We start from the raw sequence: 21,720 nt of genomic DNA on the forward strand, positions 1-21,720 counted from the left end.
TCAGATTAACATAGAGTGCTCATGGCATTTGATCATATGATCCTAAAATTCCTGTGGAAGAATAAAGGCAAGAATAATCAAGACAGTTTCTAAGCAGAATAAAGTGAGGGTGAGGGGGGCACTTCCCTTTGATCTATCATGACTTATGAGTTATATTAAGAAAACTTGGTTTTTGTACTGAAATAGACCAATGGAACAGAGTAAAAAACTCAAAAACAGATCTATGCAATATAGAAACCTGATATGAAAAGAAGGGGCATACCAGATAGGTAGCAGAAGGATGAACTATTCAATAAATAGAATAAATTGTGGGGAGAAAAAGATTCCCAACCTCATGCAATATGTACAGATAATTTTCAGATTGATTAAAGACCTAAATGTGAAAAACAAAACCTTTAAATCTCTGGAAAATATATGATTATCTTTTATCACCTCATGGCAAGAGAAGAATTTTTAAAATGAGATACAGAAACCACCAACCATCAAGGAAAAGATTGATAAATTAGACTATTAAAAATTTAGATTTCTGGCCAGGCACAGTGGCTCACGCCTGTAATCCGAACACTTTGGGAGGCTGAAAGGAGGCGGATCACCTGAGATTGGGAGTTCGAGATCAGCCTGACCAACGTGGAGAAACCCTGTCTCTACTAAAAATACAAACTTAGCCGAATGTGGTGGCACATGCCTGTAATCCCAGCTACTCAGGAAGCTGCAGCAAGAGAATCGCTTGAACCCGGGAGGCAGAGGTTGTGGTGAGCCAAGACCGTGCCATTGCACTCCAGCCTGGACAACAGAAGTGAAACTCCGTCTCAAAAAAAAAAAAAAAAAAAATTTAGCTTTCTATATCACTAAAGACATGATAATAAAGTTAAAATGTAATGCTACAGACTGGGAGGAGATAGTTGCCACCCCTGTGATCAGCAGAGGCTTAGAATCATAAACAAAATATACAAAAAAAGAAAAAGATATATAATTCAACTGAAAAAATGAGTAAATTATATGAACAAGCAATTTGCAGAAGAGAAAAACCTTAATGCCCAATAAACACAAATATATTGAATCTCACCAGCAATCACAAACATGCATATTAAAACAAGATACCATTTTATACCTATCAGATTGGCAAAAATTAAAAACTTGGGTGATTTGAAGTGCTTATGAGGAAGTGCAACCACAGGAACTCAGACACTGCTGCTGGGCATGAAAATGAGTGCAGTCTCTCTGGAGAGCCATTGGCAGCCTTTACTGCTGCAGGACTTGGCAATCAAGTTCTAGGTGTAGACCCCAGGAGACTGTGGTGTGTGTGCACACAAGGAGACACTTTTTTGCTTGCAGAAAATGGAAAGAACTTAAATGTCCATCAGGAGGAAACTTGAAGATATATATTTATATAAGCAACTAAATGACTAAACAAGATAAATCTTGAAAACAGGATGTGGAATAAAGAGTTGTAGAAGGATCTGTGTAGTATGACACCTTCTGTGTGAAGCTTAAACATGATGTTGATGCATGCATACTTATGAAACGAGACAAAAGCATAAAAACGTGGAAGGATGAAACAAAAATACGACTTCTGGTAGTGCAGTTTTATCTGGGAGCTAGAAGCAGAAGAGAGGGAGTTGAAAGCAAATAGGGCTTTACCTCTCCCTGTCTTTGAGGGTAAAATATTAAGACTTTTTCCACCTGAGTGGTGACCACAAAATGTTTGTTAAATTATGTTCTATTTTGTCCGTATGTTTGAAATGCTTAATATCTAAAATATTAAGAATTGTTCCATCTGGATGGTAGCCACACAGTGTTTGTTAAATTATCTTCTATTTTGTTTATGTTTATGTATATGTTTTTATGTATTAGGCATTTTTATCTATTATATATATGTTTGAAACGCTTAGTGGTTTTTAGAAAATTCTTGTGACGGAAAAAAACTGCTCGGTCTCCATCTTAAAGTGGGCAATAATTCACAAAACATTTAAACTAATTGATGTTTGTCACCCCATGCATTGCAGCTCAGTGTGGCAGGCTGAAGCACTGAACTCAGGCAGACTGTGGGGCAGAGTCTGCCCAATCCAGCTCTACTGCTTTCTAAATGGTAGATTCAGGCAAGCTACTTAATCTCTTATTTGCCTTGGTTTCCTTGATGTGAAATGCTGCATCCATTGCTATTGCTGACATTAGTGCCTACTTCATACAGTTGTTCCAAGAATATGATAGCTTAACTGCATAAAGCACATGAAAGAGTGAGCACTTTATTATTATTATGCCTGAATATGATCTACCATTCAGAGAGACACTAGTTTTTTGTTAGATGCAAGGGACTGGGGGAATGAATAAGCTGTGTTTAAAGAAATCATGTAAGTAGATGTTGTTTTTAGTGATGGTTACTTTTCCGCAGTGAGCCAAAAATATCTCTCAGATCTCCAAAATTAACCTGTTGATTTGGAGATGATTCACCCCCCCCACTGGCTTCACAAGTATCTGCTTCAGTTAGCTCTGGTAAGTAAAATTATCAAACACTCATTCACTTTTCAGAGCTGGCTATAAAATCAATATGTAACTGTTGAAATATATAGAATTCCCTCTAAAAATGAAAGCTACATCTATCTTCAAGTCTTGATGAATATGTTCTATCACATGAGACTGTCCCTTTTGTATTTAAAAAAGTGATGAAATATAACTCCCCAGGTAGGTGGAGATTTAAATTGAGGCCTTCAATATTTCAAATAAGTGAGAAATCGCAGTCATTAGGGAGCCAAGGGGAGTTTTTCAAAGGCAGATGCAGGAAGGCTTTGGTGTCTAGTGAACTGCAGGCTTTGGTGTCTGGTGAACTTGGGCCCAACTGCAGCTTTACTACTTACTAGCCACTTAGCTGGCAGTGAATTACTTAAATTGACTGTGCCTCAGTTTCCTCATCTATAAAATGGAACTCACAGTCCCTCTGTTGAGGAATTGTGAGGATCAAATATACGGTATATACCAACTCATGTGCATAATCTGTACTCAGCAGTTGTCCTTATCTCTGACATTATCATTAATTGAGTTACAGATTGCTCAGTGCTGATGGGTGATGGATTGGAAGTTCTAAAACAAGCTGAGATAATGAACTAAAAGGCTTTACAGCTCCCCATGCCAATCTCTGTTCTCTTCAAGGCCCAGGAATAAGGGCAGGGGAAAGGTCTTCATCTTGAAGACAATTAAATGCTGCTTTTCAAGTGTAATTATTCAATGTAAGGCATTGAAGCAATCTGAAATTGTATCCTGTTTTGACTGCCATTGCTTTTGTATGTTCTTATTCAGCACCCTTAAAATGTCCAAAAGAGTTGGGAAATTTTGTCGTGTTTGGTGCCCCCAAAACACACAAATCCCCATTCCTGGCCTGTGGATGAATGAATCTCTGGGACTGAGCAGCTACCAACTGCAAAGCCAAAGCTCTGTGCCTGTTAGCAGGCCCCAGCCAAAGGCAGGATCTCAGGGGCACCTAAGCCAGAGCTGGAGTCAGGAAAGCTGGTCACATGACAGAGAGGGTGAAGACTGGTGAACCAGCACCCCTGTTCTGTGTTTGGTTGTCTCCGGTAATTCAGTCCTTCATCCTTCCAACCTCTGCCCCTGTCCTACTGCACCCAAGGCTGCCTCTCCCTCCCTACCCTAATTATTAAATAATTCATTCTCTTGATGAAAGAGGAGAGGTAGGCCAGGTGCAGTGGCTCACCCCTGAAATCCCAGCACTTTGGGAGGCTGAGGCGGGAGGAGGGGGCAGATCATGAGGTCAGGAGTTCAAGATCAGCCTGGCCAACCTGGTGAAACCCCATCTCTACTAAAAATACAAAAATTAGCCAGGCATGGTAGCGTGCACCTGTGATCGCAGCTTACTTGGGAGGCTGAGGCAGGAGAATTGCTTGAACTCGGGAGGCAGAGGTTGCAGTGAGCTGAGATCATGCCACTGCACTCCAGCCTGGGTGACAGAGCAAACTCTGTCGTGCAAAAAAAAAAAAAAAAAAAGAGGAGGGGTAGTTTGATGGTGGACGACAAAGGGGAGAGAGACTCCCAAGAGAGATACAGTGTGGCTCTGACTGAAGTGAATAGAGAACCCACTTTAACCAGCTAAATGGACGTGTTTGCATTTTGAAGGAAGAGCCCATTATCCCTCAAGATCTCTAGTGGGCTAATTATTTCAGGAAGATGGGTCTTTTCATCATCCCTTCCTTACTGGAAAGGGATAGGGTTTGCAGGGGAAAATGAGAAGACTAGGGTAGGACAGGTGAGGTTTGAAGTGTCCTGCTAGACAGGCTGGTGTCACCATCTCCACCCAGATGCCCCACAGGTACCAGGAACTCAGGGATGAATTCATCTTCCCTACAGGCTGGCTCCTCCTCCAAGATGTCCATTTCAGTTGGTGGCACCTCTATATCCCTTCACCCTACCTGTCTCTCAAGCTAGAAGAAACACTCATCGTAATCCTTGACTCATCCCTGAACCCCAGCAATCACTCAATCCTTACTGTGCTCTCTCCCTGTCACCCAGAGGACAAGCTAAAGATCAGAAACATGAGGCATTTAACTATCTTTAAACACGAGGTGTTTAACTATCTTTCTAATTGCCATGGCTTCCTACTGCCTTCGGGAAATATCTCAAGGCAAGTAAAAGTGTTTGAAATCCATTCTTCAAGTTGTCCTATAGAAATTTTTGAAATGTCAATGGCCCACTTGTTGTCAGATCTGATTAGACATTACTTTTCCCTTAAAGTGGGGCTATGGGAAAGCTCTTGCCAAGAGGAAGGATAATTGTCCACTCTGCGTTTTCCTGCTGTTCACATGTGTCTGTATGATTAGCGGCTCATCTTCAGTCCTCGGTTTTGTTTCTTTCAGGCATCCTTTGAAATCACTGGGCTATTTTGCAAGGGCTAGTTTAGTTAGAATGAAATAATATAATCAGTGAGTCTGTTTAACCAAGCACACATAAACATATGCTGAAATAAATTAAAACTACTAAAAGAGAACAAACAAGTGAGGCATAAACTAAACACCTCTCCCCACCCCACGTGGGGGATCTTTCCCTCATCCCTCAGAATGCCACACAACAGTGGGGCCCAAATCTATCTGTGTATTAAATATTGGTAAAGCTTAATTTATCTCATTACAGAAAAGGAAACCGAAATAGAGGTTCTAAGAGTTCCATTTTGTGCACCCCACCAATGGTGCCTAGTGGAGGCTGCTACCCTTTCAGTCATGTTGTCCCCCATGAGTCCCCCAAACTGCCTGCTTCCTGTGGCAGGTGGTGGAAATTTGGGAGACCTCAGGTCTTCCCAGAAGCAGGGGTAAGCTCAGGGTATCTGTCTTCAAGGCAGGTGGCTCCTTTGGAGGGTTGGGAAAGGACCAGACCCAAGAAGTCTTCAAGAATATACTGTGAAGTTAACCCTGAGTCTGAAAAATCCATTCCCTAACCCTTCTAAATCATCTTAAGTTTCACCATGGGTGCCTTTTAAAGTGTTCCCAAATGCCTTTTGTAAGCCTCAAAACTACCATCCTCACTCACGTATGAAAGGAATTAGACCAATCAAAGGCACTTTTCATGAGCTTCTAAGCTTTGATTATTTCTACATGGGAGAGGGGAGGATCAAGGTTTTTTTTTTTTTTTTGCTTATCTCTGACTCAAAGGCCCCACCATCCCTCAAGACTTTCATTTCATTCTACCTCCTACATCTCCATGTTCTTTCTTTAAAATTCTAGGAATATACAAACAACAGTTTTATACAAGGGATGGAAAAATGTTTTCTAGTTTGAATCCGCTGGAGATGCAACAACTCAGTGAGTCTCTCTGGAAACCACAACTGTGTTAGGTTCACATTTCAAAACACTAGTTAAAGGTCGTTAATGGTCCTGCCCCCACAGCTTCTTAGGGACAACCAAAACCTAAAGCAGAGGCAGTGTCTTCTTGAGGAGGCGTTTTATCATCATCAAGGATATCCCATCCTGCAGACCACCACGCCTCACCCCTACTGCAAACACCTTCCTCATCATTCACCCACAGAACAGAAAAAGAGATGGGAAGGGGCGGCAAGGCCATCACTCTCCCCATTTGCTCCTGGCCACTTATCAGTAGTGAAAGATGGAGCATGAGGGACGTGACAGGTTCAGTCAGCTTTTCTGGCTGCATAAACTGAGCAGAAGGATGGTTGCTCATCATGAAAGTTCAAATTCAGGCCAGACGCTGTGGCTCACGCCTGTAATTCCAGCACTTTGGGAGGCCAAGGCAGGTGGATCACGAGGTCGGGAGTTTGTAGACCAGCCTGGCCAACATGGTGAAACCCCATCTCTACTAAAAATACAAAAATTAGCCAGGCATGGTGGTGTGCCACTGTAGTCCCAGCTACTCAGGGCGCTGAGGCAGGAGAATCGCTTGAATCCAGGAGGCGGAGGTTGCAGTGAGCCGAGATTGTGTCAGTGCCCTCCAGCCTGGGCGACAGAGCAAGAATCTGTCTCAAAAAAAAGAAAAGATAGTTCAAAGTAGTTTGTGAGCCTGCTCCATCTCAAGGAGGCTTGCTTGAAGTTCCTTCATTTTTTGTTTTTTTTTTTTCCCCTAACAATTAAGTGTAAGAGATTGAGTGCCAGAAACTTGGACTATCAGGAATGTCCCTCTGCCTAGGGCTCTTACCCCTTCCCTTAGGCCTTTCCTCCCACCTTCCCTGTCCTCTGGGTCCCCTGCCTTGACAGATGATGCCCATTAAGCACTCCAGATTGTTTTCTTCTGGGAACCATCTTCACTCTTAACCTCTGCTTAACATTTTTAGCTAATTCTCTTCCCTGCCATTATCTTAAGCTATTTAGAGAAACGAAGTAATTCTGATCTGTACTGGCTATTACAAATAATTTCGCATTTTATAATTTTGACACAGCTATCCACACTTACATTCAAGTTTTCCACACACTCCTTAGAGAAGTTTCCAAGTCCTGTGAAAAAGAAGGGAGAATAGCTGTCCCCTCACCCTGTCCACTCCCACATCCTGGAGTGATGCTCAGAGCCCTTTTCTGGGCTGTAGCTCAGAGCTCAGAGCCTGTCATCTTTTATAACTATCATTTACTTTATTTTTCCCAAAATTTATTACCTTGTTCTTACCATGCTGAAGCTCTTCTACCCACTCACCCAGCTTGGTAAAGATCTTCCTGTTGTTTATCACCATTAGCTTGGCATTTCACCATCTGGGAGAGCTTAGTATTTCTAGAAACATGGAAACATCACTTGTATTCCAGCTGAACATCATTTATAAAAGCAGCAGCTCAGACTGGCCCCAGCACTTTTCCATGCAGTGAAGTTCCCCCCTTAAATTATCTTTTGCTTTCTCTCTCCAAACTAGCTCACTGCCATTGTCACCCCATTCTCCCAACATAGTCCTGGTGTGTTTCCTTTCTTGTAAATGATTGAAGGGTCCTTATTCTCAGAGCCTTCATATTATCTTTGATTGAGCTCTTCTATCAATCTTGGTTTAAGGAGGCCCCCTGTCTTTCTACCAGGATGAATTTGCTATCGCTACATAATCACATTTTTATATCTATTCTCAGAGATTCTGAGGTACTATAAACAATCCATTACCTTTCATGCCTGGAAAATGGGAACTTTTGTTCAAACATGGTTAAAAGAATTATCCTTGGCCAAAAGAGCTCTCCTAGGGCTTGTATACAGAAAGAGAAGTTTTTACCAAGACCTATCGTCCATCTTTTAGTGTTTCCCCATTGATAAACATGGTCCACTAGTTAGGCCTGTTTCCCAAATATCCCAAGCACACCCGTGACCTTGACTCCCAAAGCTTAGCTCATGCTATTTCTCTCAGCCTGCAGTATTCCTCCTTGGTGGGTCACCAATAGGCACCCTGTGCAGAAGGCTGAGGCAGAAGGATGGTTGAAAGCAAGGCCAAGATTTCATCATGTGCAAAAAATCTTCCAAATGGGACTGCCTCAGTGCCCTCTCTCTCCCTTAAATCACTTGTAACATTATGTATGCATGCTGGAAACAATGGTATCTCCCCACCTTCCCCATTAATCTCTGAGAGTTGTGAAAGTGTTCTGTTGACCAGTGTCTTGATTTTATTTCTCTCAATCCTATCCCACTATTTCCTATAATGTATACCAGATAATGTGATATATATATGTCATATATATGACTTATGACATATATATATATTCATATGCATATATATATTTCCAGTAAGTTTGAGAAGTGGTGGATTAAACAAAACTATGCAGGTATCTTTACTGTAGGACTTCTCAAAGCCTTAATAAGCTACCTGGTATGGTGAACCATCAAAAGCAAACCATGATATATTGTCATCTACAAACTCATTTAACTGACCTCAAGACTTTCTTTCCTGGCGCATCTAACAGGACAAGTGCTCTGTAGGATGCGTGTTGGAGCACACTGTTATCAATCATGGGTCCTACATTCATCATGTCAGAAGGAGCTTGTGACAATTTGGGGTAGAGTATGGAAATCTACTTGGTTGTTGCTTTTTCTTAAAGCCTTCCTGGTAATTTTAGTGGTCCATAATATTTGGGTTCCTCTGCACGACACTTTTGATCTTTAAAGCTTCAGAGATGCTATCCCGGTGACCCTCCTGAGCCCTCACTGTAGAATTTTGTACCCAAAATTACTTGCAGGTAAATAATAAATTCTTATACAAAATAGATGGCAGGAAGCTTATCAGGGAAACCACCCAGGGACTTTGTGACTTGGGGAAAAATACTGGCCTATATCCATGACTTTAGAAACCACTTCCTAACATCATAGCTGTCCCTACCTACATGCAAATCCACCTTCAGAGCCCATGGACTTTACCCCAACTATTCTCACTCATGCCAATGTGGGCTGTTTCACGTGTTTCTGTATTTTGTTTCATTGTCTATATCTGGCCTCACTGCAGGATCATATTCAGAGCAAGACCCAATTGAATAATTTTCTCGGGATTTCCTCATAGCATTTGATACGTAGCCAAACTAAGAGTAAATTCTCAATAATTGCAGAGAAGACAAGGGACAAAGGGGACCTTGGTCTAAAAGAGACAAAAAGTTGGCTCTGGAATTAAAAAGCAGGTAGAGCAGGTGGTAAATGTGGCAAGATGGGTAGGTACTCAACTTCGCCTGCTGAGGTAAGAGCTTCTTAAATGGTATAATCTTCCTCCACTCTCAAGTTGCGTCTTCGTTACTTCTCTGTTCTTCATATGATAAATATACATCACTAGTAGTTCAGGAATAGATGACCAACTTGTCCCAATTTATATGGAACATTTCCAGTTTTAGCAATGAAAGTCCACTGCCTGGGAAAGCCCTCCTTGCTGGAAAACTGGACATTTGGTCACTCAGGAGGCAAAAATAGTTCCCTAATCAAAGAAAATCGAGACTGCTACATCTCATTCTACCCACCTGAATACATTTCCTATTGCTGCTGTAACAAATTACCACAAATTTAGTGGCTTAAGACACCAATTTATAATTTTATATTTCTGGAGATCAGAAGTCCAAAATGGATTTTACAGAGCTAAAATCCAGGTGTGGCAGGGGCTCCATTTTGTTTTTTTTTTCTGGAGGCTCCAGGGGACAATCCCCTCCCTGGCCATTTCCAGCTTCTACAGGACACATTCCTTGGTTCTGACTCTCCATCCATCTTCAGAGCCAGCCACCATGTCACCCCAACCTCTGTTTTCATCATTGCATCTCTTTCTCTAACTCGCTCTCCCACTTCCCTCTTTCACTCTCAACTTAATTATGTCTGCAAATTCCCTTTTGCCATGTAAGGCAGCATATCCAGGGATGAGGATGTGGATATCTCTGGGGGTCATTATTCTGCCTACCACACCAACTTCTCTCTGGGAGTTGATAGAACACCTTAATGTATTAAAGAAATATTTTTAAAATCTCACAGAATGCTTTATCAGTGTTTTTTAAATTTATGTAATCAAGAAATTCTTCTTTTCTTCCCAAGGAACACTTCTTAACATTTCATGGAAGGCTGCTGCTCTTGCAGAAGAGTAGGATTCAGAATGGTAGATGGGCAGACTGCAAGAATCCAGAGACATTCCACTACATATACAGAGTTTTGAGGGAACTCAGTTATAGATCCAAATTCCTCTTGGCAACTTCAATACATATTCTTTGTACATACTAATATACAAACTCAGCTGCCTAAGAAGAAACCTAAGGTCAAGGCATGGTGGATCTCCCTTTCTTCCACTGTTGTAGCCTCGACCTCCTGGGCTCAAGCAATTCTCCTATCTTAGCCTCCTGAGTAGCTGAGACTACAGGTGTATGCGTGGCTAATTTTTCATTGTATTTTATTTTATTTTATTTTATTTTTATTGAGATAGGGTCTCGCTGTCACACAGGCTGGAGTACAGTGGCATGATCACAGCTCACTGCAGTCTCAACCTCCTGGGCTCAAGCCATCCTGCCACCTCAGCCTCTCAAGTAGCTGAGACTACAGGTGCATGGCACCTCATCCAGCTAATTTTTGTATTTTTTCTAGAGACAGGGTTTTGCCATGTTGCCCAGGATGGTCTCAAACTCCTAGGCTCAAGCGATCTGCCCAGCTCAGCCTCCCAAAGTGCTGGGATTACAGGGTGTGGTGGCCAAGAAAAAAATCTTAATTGGACATTTTGCCCTGGAGGTACAAAACCTCCTGGCAAACAAAGAGTTGATGTGAAATTCGCATTGCCAATGACTCTTTTGGTAAGGCACCATAACTCACCCCTGCCCATCTTATTTAGAGGTGCATTTCCAATAAAACTTCATTTCTTATGTTTGGTAAGTAGTTATCAAAGTTTGATATTTTATATTATACCTAAAATAATTACAATGATAACTCGCTCCAAAGGAAATTTTTAATTTTTGCTTAGAGATTTATGGTTCCTGGAATCTATCTTCTTTTAATTTAAATTTAAATTCATATGCATCCTTTGGTTGTAGAGAATTATGATGGATTGATAAATATTTTCAAGCATAAGCACATACATGAAGTTAAAGTGCTGTGGGTGAAGTAGAATAGAGATACAATTTCAAGGAGAAAAAAATGTAACATTTCCAATTTTTAAAGAAGACCTTGTTCATGTCATTTTTAAAGTGTACAATAATGGGTATTATATAACAACGGTACTTATGTTACATTGGACACATTTAAAATAATGATTTAACAGGTTAATTTGAAAATGTCACTATTTACCTTACCTAGAAATTATATCTTTCCTATTTAATCTTAACGGGAAAAATGCTTGCTGACAAGTTTTAAAATATTCAAGGAGGTACACAGTTTTTAAAAATTCTTATAGGGGCCAGGCACAGTGCATATTCCTATAGTCCCAGCTACTTGGAAAGCTGAGACAGGAGGATTGCTTGAGCCCTGGAGTTCAAGGCCAGCTTTGAGGCTGCCATAGCGAGGCCCCCATCTCAAAGAACAAAATAAAATAAATGTCGATAAATTGAATTAATTATTATTATTATTATTTTGAGACAGTGTTGCTCTGTTGATCAGGCCGGAGTACAGTGGCGCAATCTCAGCTCACTGCAACCTCTGCCTCCCAGGTTCAAACAATTCTCGTGTTTCAGCCTCCCAAGTAGCTGGGACTACAGGTGCACGCCATCATGCCTGGCTAATTTTTGTATTTTTAGTAGAGATGGGGTTTAGCCATGTTGGCCAGGGTGGTCTCAAACTCCTGACCTCAACTGATCCACCTGCCTTAGCCTCCCAAAATGCTGGGATTACAGGCATGAGCCACAGCACCCAGCCAATTAATTATTTTTAAAATAAATCTTATGGGGATATGTGAGCTCTGACAACTGGTCCAGAGCAGAAAATGCTGGCAGTACAAACAGCAGGGTATGGAATCAGGCCAGCAGGAAAGCCTAGGGAAAATGCCCACTTAACCCAGCCCAAAGGGTTAAACAGCACCTGGCACAGAGCCAGCACTCCCTTCACTCAGCCGACACCTGTGTGTTGCCAGTGTGCCAAGCACTGGGGGTAAAGTCGGGCTTAGACACGAGTCCCTGTCACCAGGCACTAACCTGCCACTGGACGCATATGTAGTTGACCTGCTGCTTCTGTGTAAATGCATGTTGGCTGCAATTCCAGAAAGTCTAAGACCTTATTCTTGGGCAGTTTTTAGAAGCTGTGACTACAAAGCCATGACTCATATTTTTATATTCTAGAATGGATCCGTCTACATTCCACTATTCCTATTAGAATAGTTACCTGAGGAGGCATATACTTATTTCAGTGACAGGGCGATTACTCAAAAGTCTTTAAGCTTCATCTGTGGAATTGACTTCAAAGCATACAGTGCAATCTTCTGAATATGCTTAGTGCTAGTAAATATTTGCCTTTGGAGAGCAACTTTGATTTTGCAGAGAACAAAAGCTATTCACACAAAGCTCTAGTGATCATGGTAGATGATGAGACTGGGCAGGAATATCATTTGCCTCAAACTCTGGAATAGCATCAGTCAGGAAGTCGGAGCTTTCTCATAGTAAAGAAGAGTCAGGAGAGATTGTTCATTCCTTTTATGTTCTGCACAATGAGTGTTTATTCCTCTTAGCACTGAGGCAGAAGGGAAAAGCCTGGCCATGTCAGGGTCACTTGGGTGTGAAGTTGCTTAAAGATTCTGTGGTCTCAGACTTTGGAAGAGAAGGTTGCTGGGGCTGGGGAAGGCCTCTGGTGCTCGCTGCTTTAGTTCTGCTGACCCAGGAGCAGAGAGGCAGGGACCAGACCAGGACAACAGAAGCCAGGTGGCCATTGCTCTGTCTGCTCTGCATATCCTGTCACTCCTGTGTGAACACAAAGCACTGGACAAAAGCTCTTGAGATTCTCAAGGACCCTCAATTCTCAAAAGGAATATTGGTTTTTCTTAGTTCTACTAAAATACTTAGTAGAACACTGTATTTTACTACTTTCTTATTCTTCTGCATTTCTCTGGTATTTTACTCAACAGCACCATTCCCTATTCCCAGAACTGAGCTAGGTGCTGTGGGAGACATTGCCTCTGTCCTTGGACAATTTGAATCTCCTTGGGAAGATAAGAACAATATGCATACATACTGTAGAGTGAGAATGGCTAGTGGGTTTCATTTCAGATGTCAGCTCCAGCTAATTGGTGGCCTTGTAGAGTATTTCATCAAATCAAAACACCATCAATTGTAAGATGCCATTTTATGCATTCTTAAGAAAAAAAATACACTATAAATTATGAACCATTGCTTTCTTATTATTTAGAATTTTTATTTATACTTATTGAAAGAGGATTTTTAGACTTATTTGCATATAATATTGTGGATTTTTTAAACATATATTGTTCTCATTCATTCATAAAGTGGAAAATAACAGCAAAATAAATTGGTCTGGTTTTCCTAAGCTGCTTCACCTTCGGAGTACTACTCATCTGTAGCATCTTTGATTTGGAGTTATTGATATGTGTGTTCTCACAGTACAACTCTCTATGCCATCAAGTGTATTCAGGAGGCAACATTTCTTACAAAAATTTCTCTTGACTTTCTCCCAAATCTCTGACAACTTTTGTGTAAATTGATGTGCACACAGGTAATAACAACCACAGCACAACAGCTACCTGGCAACAGTAACTGAAAGACCCATCCAATTTTCAATATTTCAAAAGCAAAAGAATACCTCTTAGGTAGGCCCAATGATATGTGGGTTCTGAGACTCAGTCAAAAATGACTGTCATGATCAACTATCCATGTCTGCCCTGGGAATGGGGTTGACAATGGAGCTGCATTCTTGCAAGTAAGCAATAATTTGCTGCTGTATAGTTTGCGAAGCCGAATGGTTTCCAGTGTGAGAGCAGTGGTAGAATGTTCTCTGTGAGCTAATAGAATCAGGAAGGCTTTATGAATGAAGTAGGTCTAAAAATGTAAGATTTGGCCTGGATAAGAGGAGATGACCTCCAGCAGAGGAAGGAGCATAAGCACAGTTTAGAGGATTTGAAAGGGTAAACAAGCATGTCACATGGAGAGGAAAGTGGGGGAACCAGGCTGGGGTGGGGTTTAGTTAGGGAGTTAGGGGATATAAAGACATGAGTTTTTGCTCTGAGAGCATAAGTTCAAGTTAGTGTGTTTTACTTGTGGAAAAGTAATAGACAGTTCTTATAATTCTAAAACTTTTATATGTTTTTTTACCATAGGTCCTGATGTTTTTAGTTCAAAGAGTCTTGCTCTTCAAGCCCAGAAGAAGATTCTGAGCAAAATAGCCAGCAAAACTGTGGCCAACATGTTGATTGATGACACCAGCAGTGAAATCTTTGATGAGCTCTACAAAGTCACCAAAGAGCACACTCACAACAAGAAGGAAGCCCACAAGATCATGAAAGACTTAATCAAGGTGGCGATCAAAATCGGGATCCTCTACCGAAACAACCAGTTTAGCCAAGAGGAGCTTGTTATTGTGGAGAAGTTCCGGAAGAAGCTGAACCAGACCGCCATGACCATCGTCAGCTTCTATGAGGTGGAATACACCTTCGATAGGAATGTGCTCTCCAATCTCCTGCATGAGTGCAAGGACCTGGTACATGAACTGGTGCAGCGGCACCTGACGCCCAGGACCCACGGGCGCATCAACCACGTCTTTAACCACTTTGCCAATGTGGAGTTCCTCTCTACCCTTTATAGTCTGGATGGAGACTGTAGACCCAACCTCAAGAGGATTTGTGAAGGAATCAATAAGTTGCTAGATGAGAAAGTCCTTTAAATGCCTTCCCCCCTCCTGGACTTTGCTGCTTTAAAGTTACAGCACTCAACCATGATCTGGGTGAGAATCAAGAACATAAGCAGAAACCCTTGTCAAAGATGTCCATGTTCTGTCCTGTTCATCCCTCCGATGCTGATTCTAATGCTGAACTGAGCTCAGGTGTGTTTTTCTTCTGCGCTCTCCAGCAAGGTTTCTACTTAAAATCACATGTGTGCAAGCCCAAAGGACATTTCATCTATTCCAAGCAGAAAGGCTGTTCTGTTCATTACAGTGAGTGCAGTTCATCTCATGGAGTGGGAGGAGCACTAGACCAGGAGACAGAGGACATGGATTTGGTTTCCAGCTTAACCAGTTAGGATTGTGTCCTCTGCATTCTGGAACCATGATGCCTGCCTGCCTCACAGGGTTGTTGTGAGGACCAGATGAGATGATGTATGTTCATCCTTTTGGAATCTCTAATTTAAGGTCTTAATATTTTGTCTTCTGAGCATGAGGGGATAAACCTGGATGTAGACTATTAAGCAGCATAGGAGAAAAGAACAATAGAATCTAATGGACTGGGTTTGCAATCTGTCTCTAAATGTACTGCTTCAGACAAAGTCAAATCCAAAGATGTGAAAAAGTATAGCTGCCAATTGGAAAACTGTGTTTCAAGAGTCTTCTTTTTGGCCAGGCGTGATGGCCCACACCTGTAATCCCAGCAGTTTGGGAGGCTGAGGCGGGCAGATTGCCTAAGGTCAGGAGTTCCAGACCAGCCTGGCCAACATGATGAAACCCTATCTCTACTAAAAGTACAAAAAGTAGCCAGGCGTGGTGGCGCATGCCTGTAATCCCAGCTACTCAGGAGGCTGAGGCAGGAGAATTGTTTGAACCTGGGAGATGGAGGCTGCAGTGAGCTGAGATCATGCCACTGCACTCCAGCCTGGGCAACAGAGCAAGACTCTTGTCTCTAAAAAAAAATGATAATAATAATAAAAAGAGGTGTTTTTTGAGGTCTTAGATGTTCAGGTTTATGATCCTGCAGAGGGAAACTTTCCATTGGGGGTGGGGAGAGAGAGTTTTCCATCCACAACACAGAAACAGAAAAACACTGTGCTCCCTCTGCAGGACCAGCCTTCCCTTATCTAAGGGGCATGGAGCTCAGGGAGGCTTTATTCCATATGCACAGGAGAATCAGGCAGAATGAACCCCTACCCATCTTTCTTGGCCTTTCACAGTCATTTTGTGCTGTTTTCTCTGGTTCATTAATAAATTGAAACTACCCTCCAAACAACAGATCTTAGAGTTGTGATTCAAAATAAAATTCCTTGGAGTTAAATACAGTGTTAAGAATAACAGGATTGAAAGGAAGAAGAAAATGAAGAGCAAGAGTTCTGCCCTCAAACCCTAAGGGGAAGTAGATTCAGGGGAGCATTAGTGGGTGGATCTGTGAGATGGTCAATGGGGAGCTAGCCCACAGACACAAACCACCTTCTCCAAATGTCACAGCCTTGCTTTCACAGTGCAGCTTCTGACGTCTTTTCATCATAGTCTTAACCAACACCAGAACAATGTACTTCCTTTCAACACTGTGCCATATTAAGAGACTTGCTCCTCTTGCCTTTCCTCCCATCCTCCTGTGCTTCTCTTCTAATGATAATGCAAAAATACCATACTAGTGCAGCCATATGGTTCATCACACCCCATGGTCTATCTCCAGCAGGAGCATCAAGAGGTTTTGTGCTCTTGCTGGTTTGTGGGGAGATGTGAAACAATGTCCACTGAGCCTCACTGGCCATTCAGCCTCAGCTGGCTGTCATGTCAATATCAGAGCAAACCATCTAGTTACGTTCTTCAGCCACAGCAGCCAGAATTAGTTCATAGGAAGGCTATTCAGTATGGAATATGGAGGAGTAAGGCCAACCCCTATTCTCCATATTGGACAAACATGGCCTCGCCCTATACTCAAACTCAAGGGCTGAACAATGATGCCCTGTGCACACCTGGGCTGAGGAGATGGCTGGTCATTTGGCACTTCTGGTGGGAACTACAAGCAGTTGGCTCCCCTTCCTTCCCACCTGCCTGCAAGGCACCAGTCCAGCAGTGCTGGATTTTCTCATGCAGTCTTCAAGGTTTGCCTTGATATATTTATCTGACCAAAGACTGTTTTCTTGTTCAAGAGATGGTTCTAGAAGTAGGTTCATTGTTCATTAAGTGGACCAACTCAGAACCAAGAGGAATGAGTGAACCTGTCTTCTGTCCGTGTGAGATACAGTGGGGAAGAAGGCAGGATCCCCAGCTAAAGAAGGTGGTGGGTTCTGTCCTGGCTCTGCAGGCCACAGCACAACAACGGTGTAGGAGGAGGGCTGAGTTGGGTTCTGACAGCCCACAAGTCTCTAAGGAAACTGGGTCCTTTCTGCTCTGGTCAAGGAAGGATCAGCACTTCCACCAGTGGATCTCACCAAGTGCAATGGCAGAGTATGGAGCAAAACATTTTCTATTACCTTAGGCTCCCTGCTGAGGGAGCCAGGGGGCTCTCTATCTAAGACCTCCAGACTTAGCAGCAGCAACCAGTGGGGAGCTGGGCTACCTGGGCACAAGAACTCTTCTAAAAATACAAAGCCAAAACCAATCCCATGTGCACATTTCAAACATACAATTGTCATCTAAATCAAGTGATTCTTGAGTTTCATCAAGCAGCTGAAAGGCCTACAAATTTCAAATATTTTACATAACAACCTAGTGACCAAAGCTAGCATCTCATTATACAGTCCTATTGGTTTATCCTGAGGACTCTTAACCACATCACCTGGTGGCCCTGCAAGGCTGTTTTGGCTGAAAAAAATGTGACAGAGGCCAGCAGATGCTTTGGAAAGCAGGACTCTAGATGTGCATTTGTGCTCAGAGCTCTGTACAAAATTCTCAATATGAGAACCCACAAAAGTAGAGTTAGAATAGCTGCATTTTTAGGTCCCCAATAACAAACATCGTTTTGCAAAATGATGGGAAAGTAATTTCAAAATAAGCAATGGTACAAGATGGCTCAATTGATCTAGCCCTACACAGACTTCAGACAGCAATGCCTGATTCAGCAAACCAAGTAAGGGAGTGACATTCTTTAAGGCTGAGGAGTGGCGGGAGCAGTTTGCATCAGTCATCTGGAAACATCACTGGGTCTTCAACCATCCCTGAACACTCAGCTCTGTCCCCACAGGAGGACACTTGTGCTGAAATCCTCACCAAGCCCTTTTCTACGTGTCCTTCCTCATGTATCTGAGCCCTGCAGAAACACATTCCCTGCCAGCTGCCACCTGCCATGTGTCTGTACCACTCTTCTTCTCTGTGTTTGCATCTGTGGGTCTTGACACCCTCAGTAACTCCAGGTGTCTTCTCAGTGACAAAATGAAAAGACTTCTCCATCTGTGCTGCTTCAAACTCTCACCTCTCCCATCTGTACATTTTTTAGAATCAAATCAGCATATTCATTGGCTGCTCCAATGAACTTACTGCATCTATTTATATTTTAAAAAAGGAAAGAGCTCAAATCAGGCCTATGTGCCCTCTGCCTCAATATCTTTTTTTAATTTTTTTACTTTTTAGAGATAAGGTCTCCCTCTGTCACCCATGTTGGAGTGCAGTGGCATGATCACAGCTCACTGAAGCCTCAGACTCCTGGGCTCAAGCAATCCTCCTGCCTAAACCTCTTGAGTAGCTGGGACTACAGGTGTGCACCACCACGCCTGGCTAATTTTTTTTTTTTTTTTTTTTTTTTTTTGTAGAGGCAGGGGTCTCACTATGTTGCCCAAGGTGGTCTCCAAACTCCTAGCCTTAAGCAGTCCTCCCACTTCATCCTCCCAAAGAGCTGAGATTACAGATGTGAGTGAGCCAACTGTGCCCAGCCTTGCCCCAATATTTTTAGGACTTTTCTCTTTTTTTAATTCAACATGATCCCAGAGGTCAAGACCGAGACCAATCAGTGAAAATTCAACTTTAGCTGTGAAAACATTGCACTAACAGGAGCTATCCAACAATGGACCAGAATGTTGACAATAGAGTTATGAATCAGATGGCCTTGGAGAAGAAGGTTGCCAAGGCCCTCCCAACTGGGAGTTAAATGGTCAAATGGATTTTGCTTGTTTAATCTGACCCTGCTACATGAGCCACAGCCGAAGGTGGGCCCAGTTCATGCTATTTCTTTAGAGGGAGGTCTTGCTTGTTGGCAAGGGCAGGGGAAGGGGAGAGAGAATCTTCTACAACACTATTCCTCAAAATAGCATCTATGAATCTCTGAAAGTCCTGAGGGCAAGGGGGCGGGGGAGATGGAGTCCATGAGTTCCAAAATAAGTTTTTAAGTTTTTGTTTCTGACAACTTTTTTAAAAAATTAAAATCAATGTAAGTATGTTCCACATCATCTGGGAATGACCTCATAGCCATGTGGTGCCATCTGGCTTCAGTCTGAGTTTCTGAGTTTGTGTTTACATCACTCATGCTGACTGAGCACGGCAGGTGAAAGAAAAGAATTTAACTTCATGCGTTTAAGGTCTGACATCACCTAGAGGTCTGCAGAGGGGAACTTTCAGGGTCTGTGAGTGCTCAATTTAGAGAAACATTGCTACAACATATGAAAGTGGAGGCTTGCAGAGAATGAATGTCACCCTCCCCTAAACAGTGACTTATTTGTGGGGGCTCGAAGGTTGAGAGGTGAGCCAAGTGTCTGAAGCACACATAGGTCTGCATTCTATGTGCAGGTCAACTTCCACATGTTCTTCCTGCCCTTTGAAAACTGGCCAAGAGAAGCTACCACATATGTGTTAGTCTGCTTGCATTGCCATAAAGAAATACCTGAGGCTGTGTAATTTATAAAGACAGAAGGTTTATTTTGTCTCATGGTTATGCAGGCTGTACAGGAAGCATGGTGCCAACATCTGATCCTGGTGAGCACTCAGGGAGCTTTTACTCATGGCAGAAAGTGAAGTGGGAGCAGGCATGTCACATGGCAAGAGAGGGAGCAAAGGAGCAAGAGAGGAGATGCCTCTGTTTTAACAACCTGTCTTTTAAACAACCAGATCTCACATGAATTCAGAGCAAGAACTCACTCACTACTGCAAGGACAGCACCAAGACATTCATGGAGAATCCATCCCCATTGACCCAAACACGTTCCACCAGGCCCCGCCTCCAACACCAGGGATTACATTTCAACTTAAGATTTAGAGGGGACACACATTCAAACCATATCAACATAGAAATCAAATTAAAGAATTGACCAACCTATGCTGGCAATCCTAATACTAAACCTCAAAGGCTCAAGAGAGTCCCTCACCGGACAAAGCAGGCAGTGTTACTCCCAAGGAAAGGAACAGAGGAGAAGTTTTTGAAGAGGTCACCTGCACGTGCTCACACTCTGTCCTAGTTCCAGCCTCATCTGCTGGCATGCAGACACAAGTCCAAGGTGTCAGGAGACCTTGTATGCTTCCGGGATCCCAAGAAGTTGTTCCTGAAGAATGAGGCATGTGGCTCTAAGATACTGGTGGCATCAAATTCCTTCCAGCCCCAGAAAAATGAGAGGTTGGCTGGTGAAAAGACTCACACCTACCCCCAACAGCACTGCAGTTCCACTGGTAGCCTTGTCTTTTCCTTACATGTCCTTCCTTTGCTGAGCTGGGGCAGGTCTGTCCATAGGAGGGGTCCTGGCAGCCCACCCAGGCAGCCAGAGTCTGGGCAGCCAGCCCTCCCAGGCCTTGATATAGAGCTCTTCTTAGCTGACTGCTAAAGCCATTCTGGACCAGTTCCTGAGACAAGGGAGTCTGGGGTTTGGCTCCCAGCTCAAGGAGCAGCTGGGCAGGAGCCAGAACTTGGCACAGAGTGAGTGCCGGAGGCTAGTGGGGAAATGGCAATTAGGTTATGTTAGGGAGAGAAGCGCTTTCTCAGGCTCTGTCACTGGTGAAGGAAGAGCTTGTGGGCTGGTCCCCGAGGAGGGACTTGGGCTCTTTCCACCTCTCCCAGCAGCTGGCTTCCCTGTGAGAGGGTCACATTTCCTCTCAGCCATGGGATGGGGCTTCCCCTACTTTGTGTTTCAGAAATAGTGACAGCTTGGTTTTAGAAATAGATTGTTGGCTTTGGGTTGGGGGAGATGAGGGAGATAGATATTTTGGGGTTTGCTGTGTTTCCAGCTTTCACAGAAAATAGAAGATGTAGAACATGGAGCCAGCTATGGGTCAGGAGGATTCATCTTAGCTTGCCCATTAGCCAGGGATTTCCTTATGCTTCACCTCTCCAAGCCTCGGTTTCTTCAACTGCAAAAGCAGAGAGTTGCACATGGTCTCTAAGAATCCTTCCAGTTCCATAGTTCTTCCAAGCAGCATAGAAGATAAGCTCTGGGCATTCCTGCACTGTAGGTCTCTTAGAGGGGAAACCTATTCATTATTCAATGGAGCAATAGCCTCCAAATTGAAAAATGACTCCTCAGTGATCCTCTTCAGAACTTTTGAATGAAGATCTTAGTTGATGGCTTTCAACGGGAAAAGCTTTAAGCCAGAAAAATGAAAAGTAAAATCGAGACTCCCAGAGAACTACACACTGTGGGCCCAGGGAGTCAGCCAATTAGCCAACTCAGCAGGAGCCCGCTGGGGTTCAATGTTAGGCCCAACCCTCTATTGAGACATGCATTTACAGATCAAAATTGTGTCAGACTCCAGTAACAGGTCTCTGGACAGAGAACAGGATATAAACAAAGTCATGAATAAGTCATTATTGATTTGAGTCAAATATCATAGGATGCCATCAGAATTATTTTAAAATAATGAAGCCATTCCCCCAACAAATGAAACATTTTATGGAATTCTCAGTCCTTTTTTAAAAATAGCTTTATAAAGATATAGTTCACATAACACACAATGTACCAATCTGGGAGTACAATTCGATGGTTTTTTGAATTGTGATGTGTTATGCGCTACATAAGGACATTTTGGTCAATACCTGACCCCATAGACAACAGTCATCCTATAGGAT

General features: G+C 42.8%; 1 protein-coding gene across 2 annotated transcripts in view; it reads left to right on the top strand.

Moving 5' to 3' along the window:
- LOC100997454 (tumor necrosis factor alpha-induced protein 8-like protein 3) overlaps positions 1–16,003 on the top strand; it is a 47,978-nt gene extending 31,975 nt beyond the window's left edge. For both annotated transcript variants that reach the window (XM_021940560.2, XM_003900932.5), the window contains one exon: positions 14,168–16,003. In XM_021940560.2, coding sequence (XP_021796252.1) covers positions 14,168–14,730 — 563 coding nt within the window. In that variant the 3' untranslated portion in view covers positions 14,731–16,003. The remainder of the gene's footprint in view (positions 1–14,167) is intronic.
- The last annotated feature ends 5,717 nt before the right edge of the window (positions 16,004–21,720 follow it).

Source organism: Papio anubis, unplaced genomic scaffold (assembly GCF_008728515.1).
Source record: "Papio anubis isolate 15944 unplaced genomic scaffold, Panubis1.0 scaffold44, whole genome shotgun sequence".
Taxonomy (NCBI): Eukaryota; Metazoa; Chordata; class Mammalia; order Primates; family Cercopithecidae; genus Papio; species Papio anubis.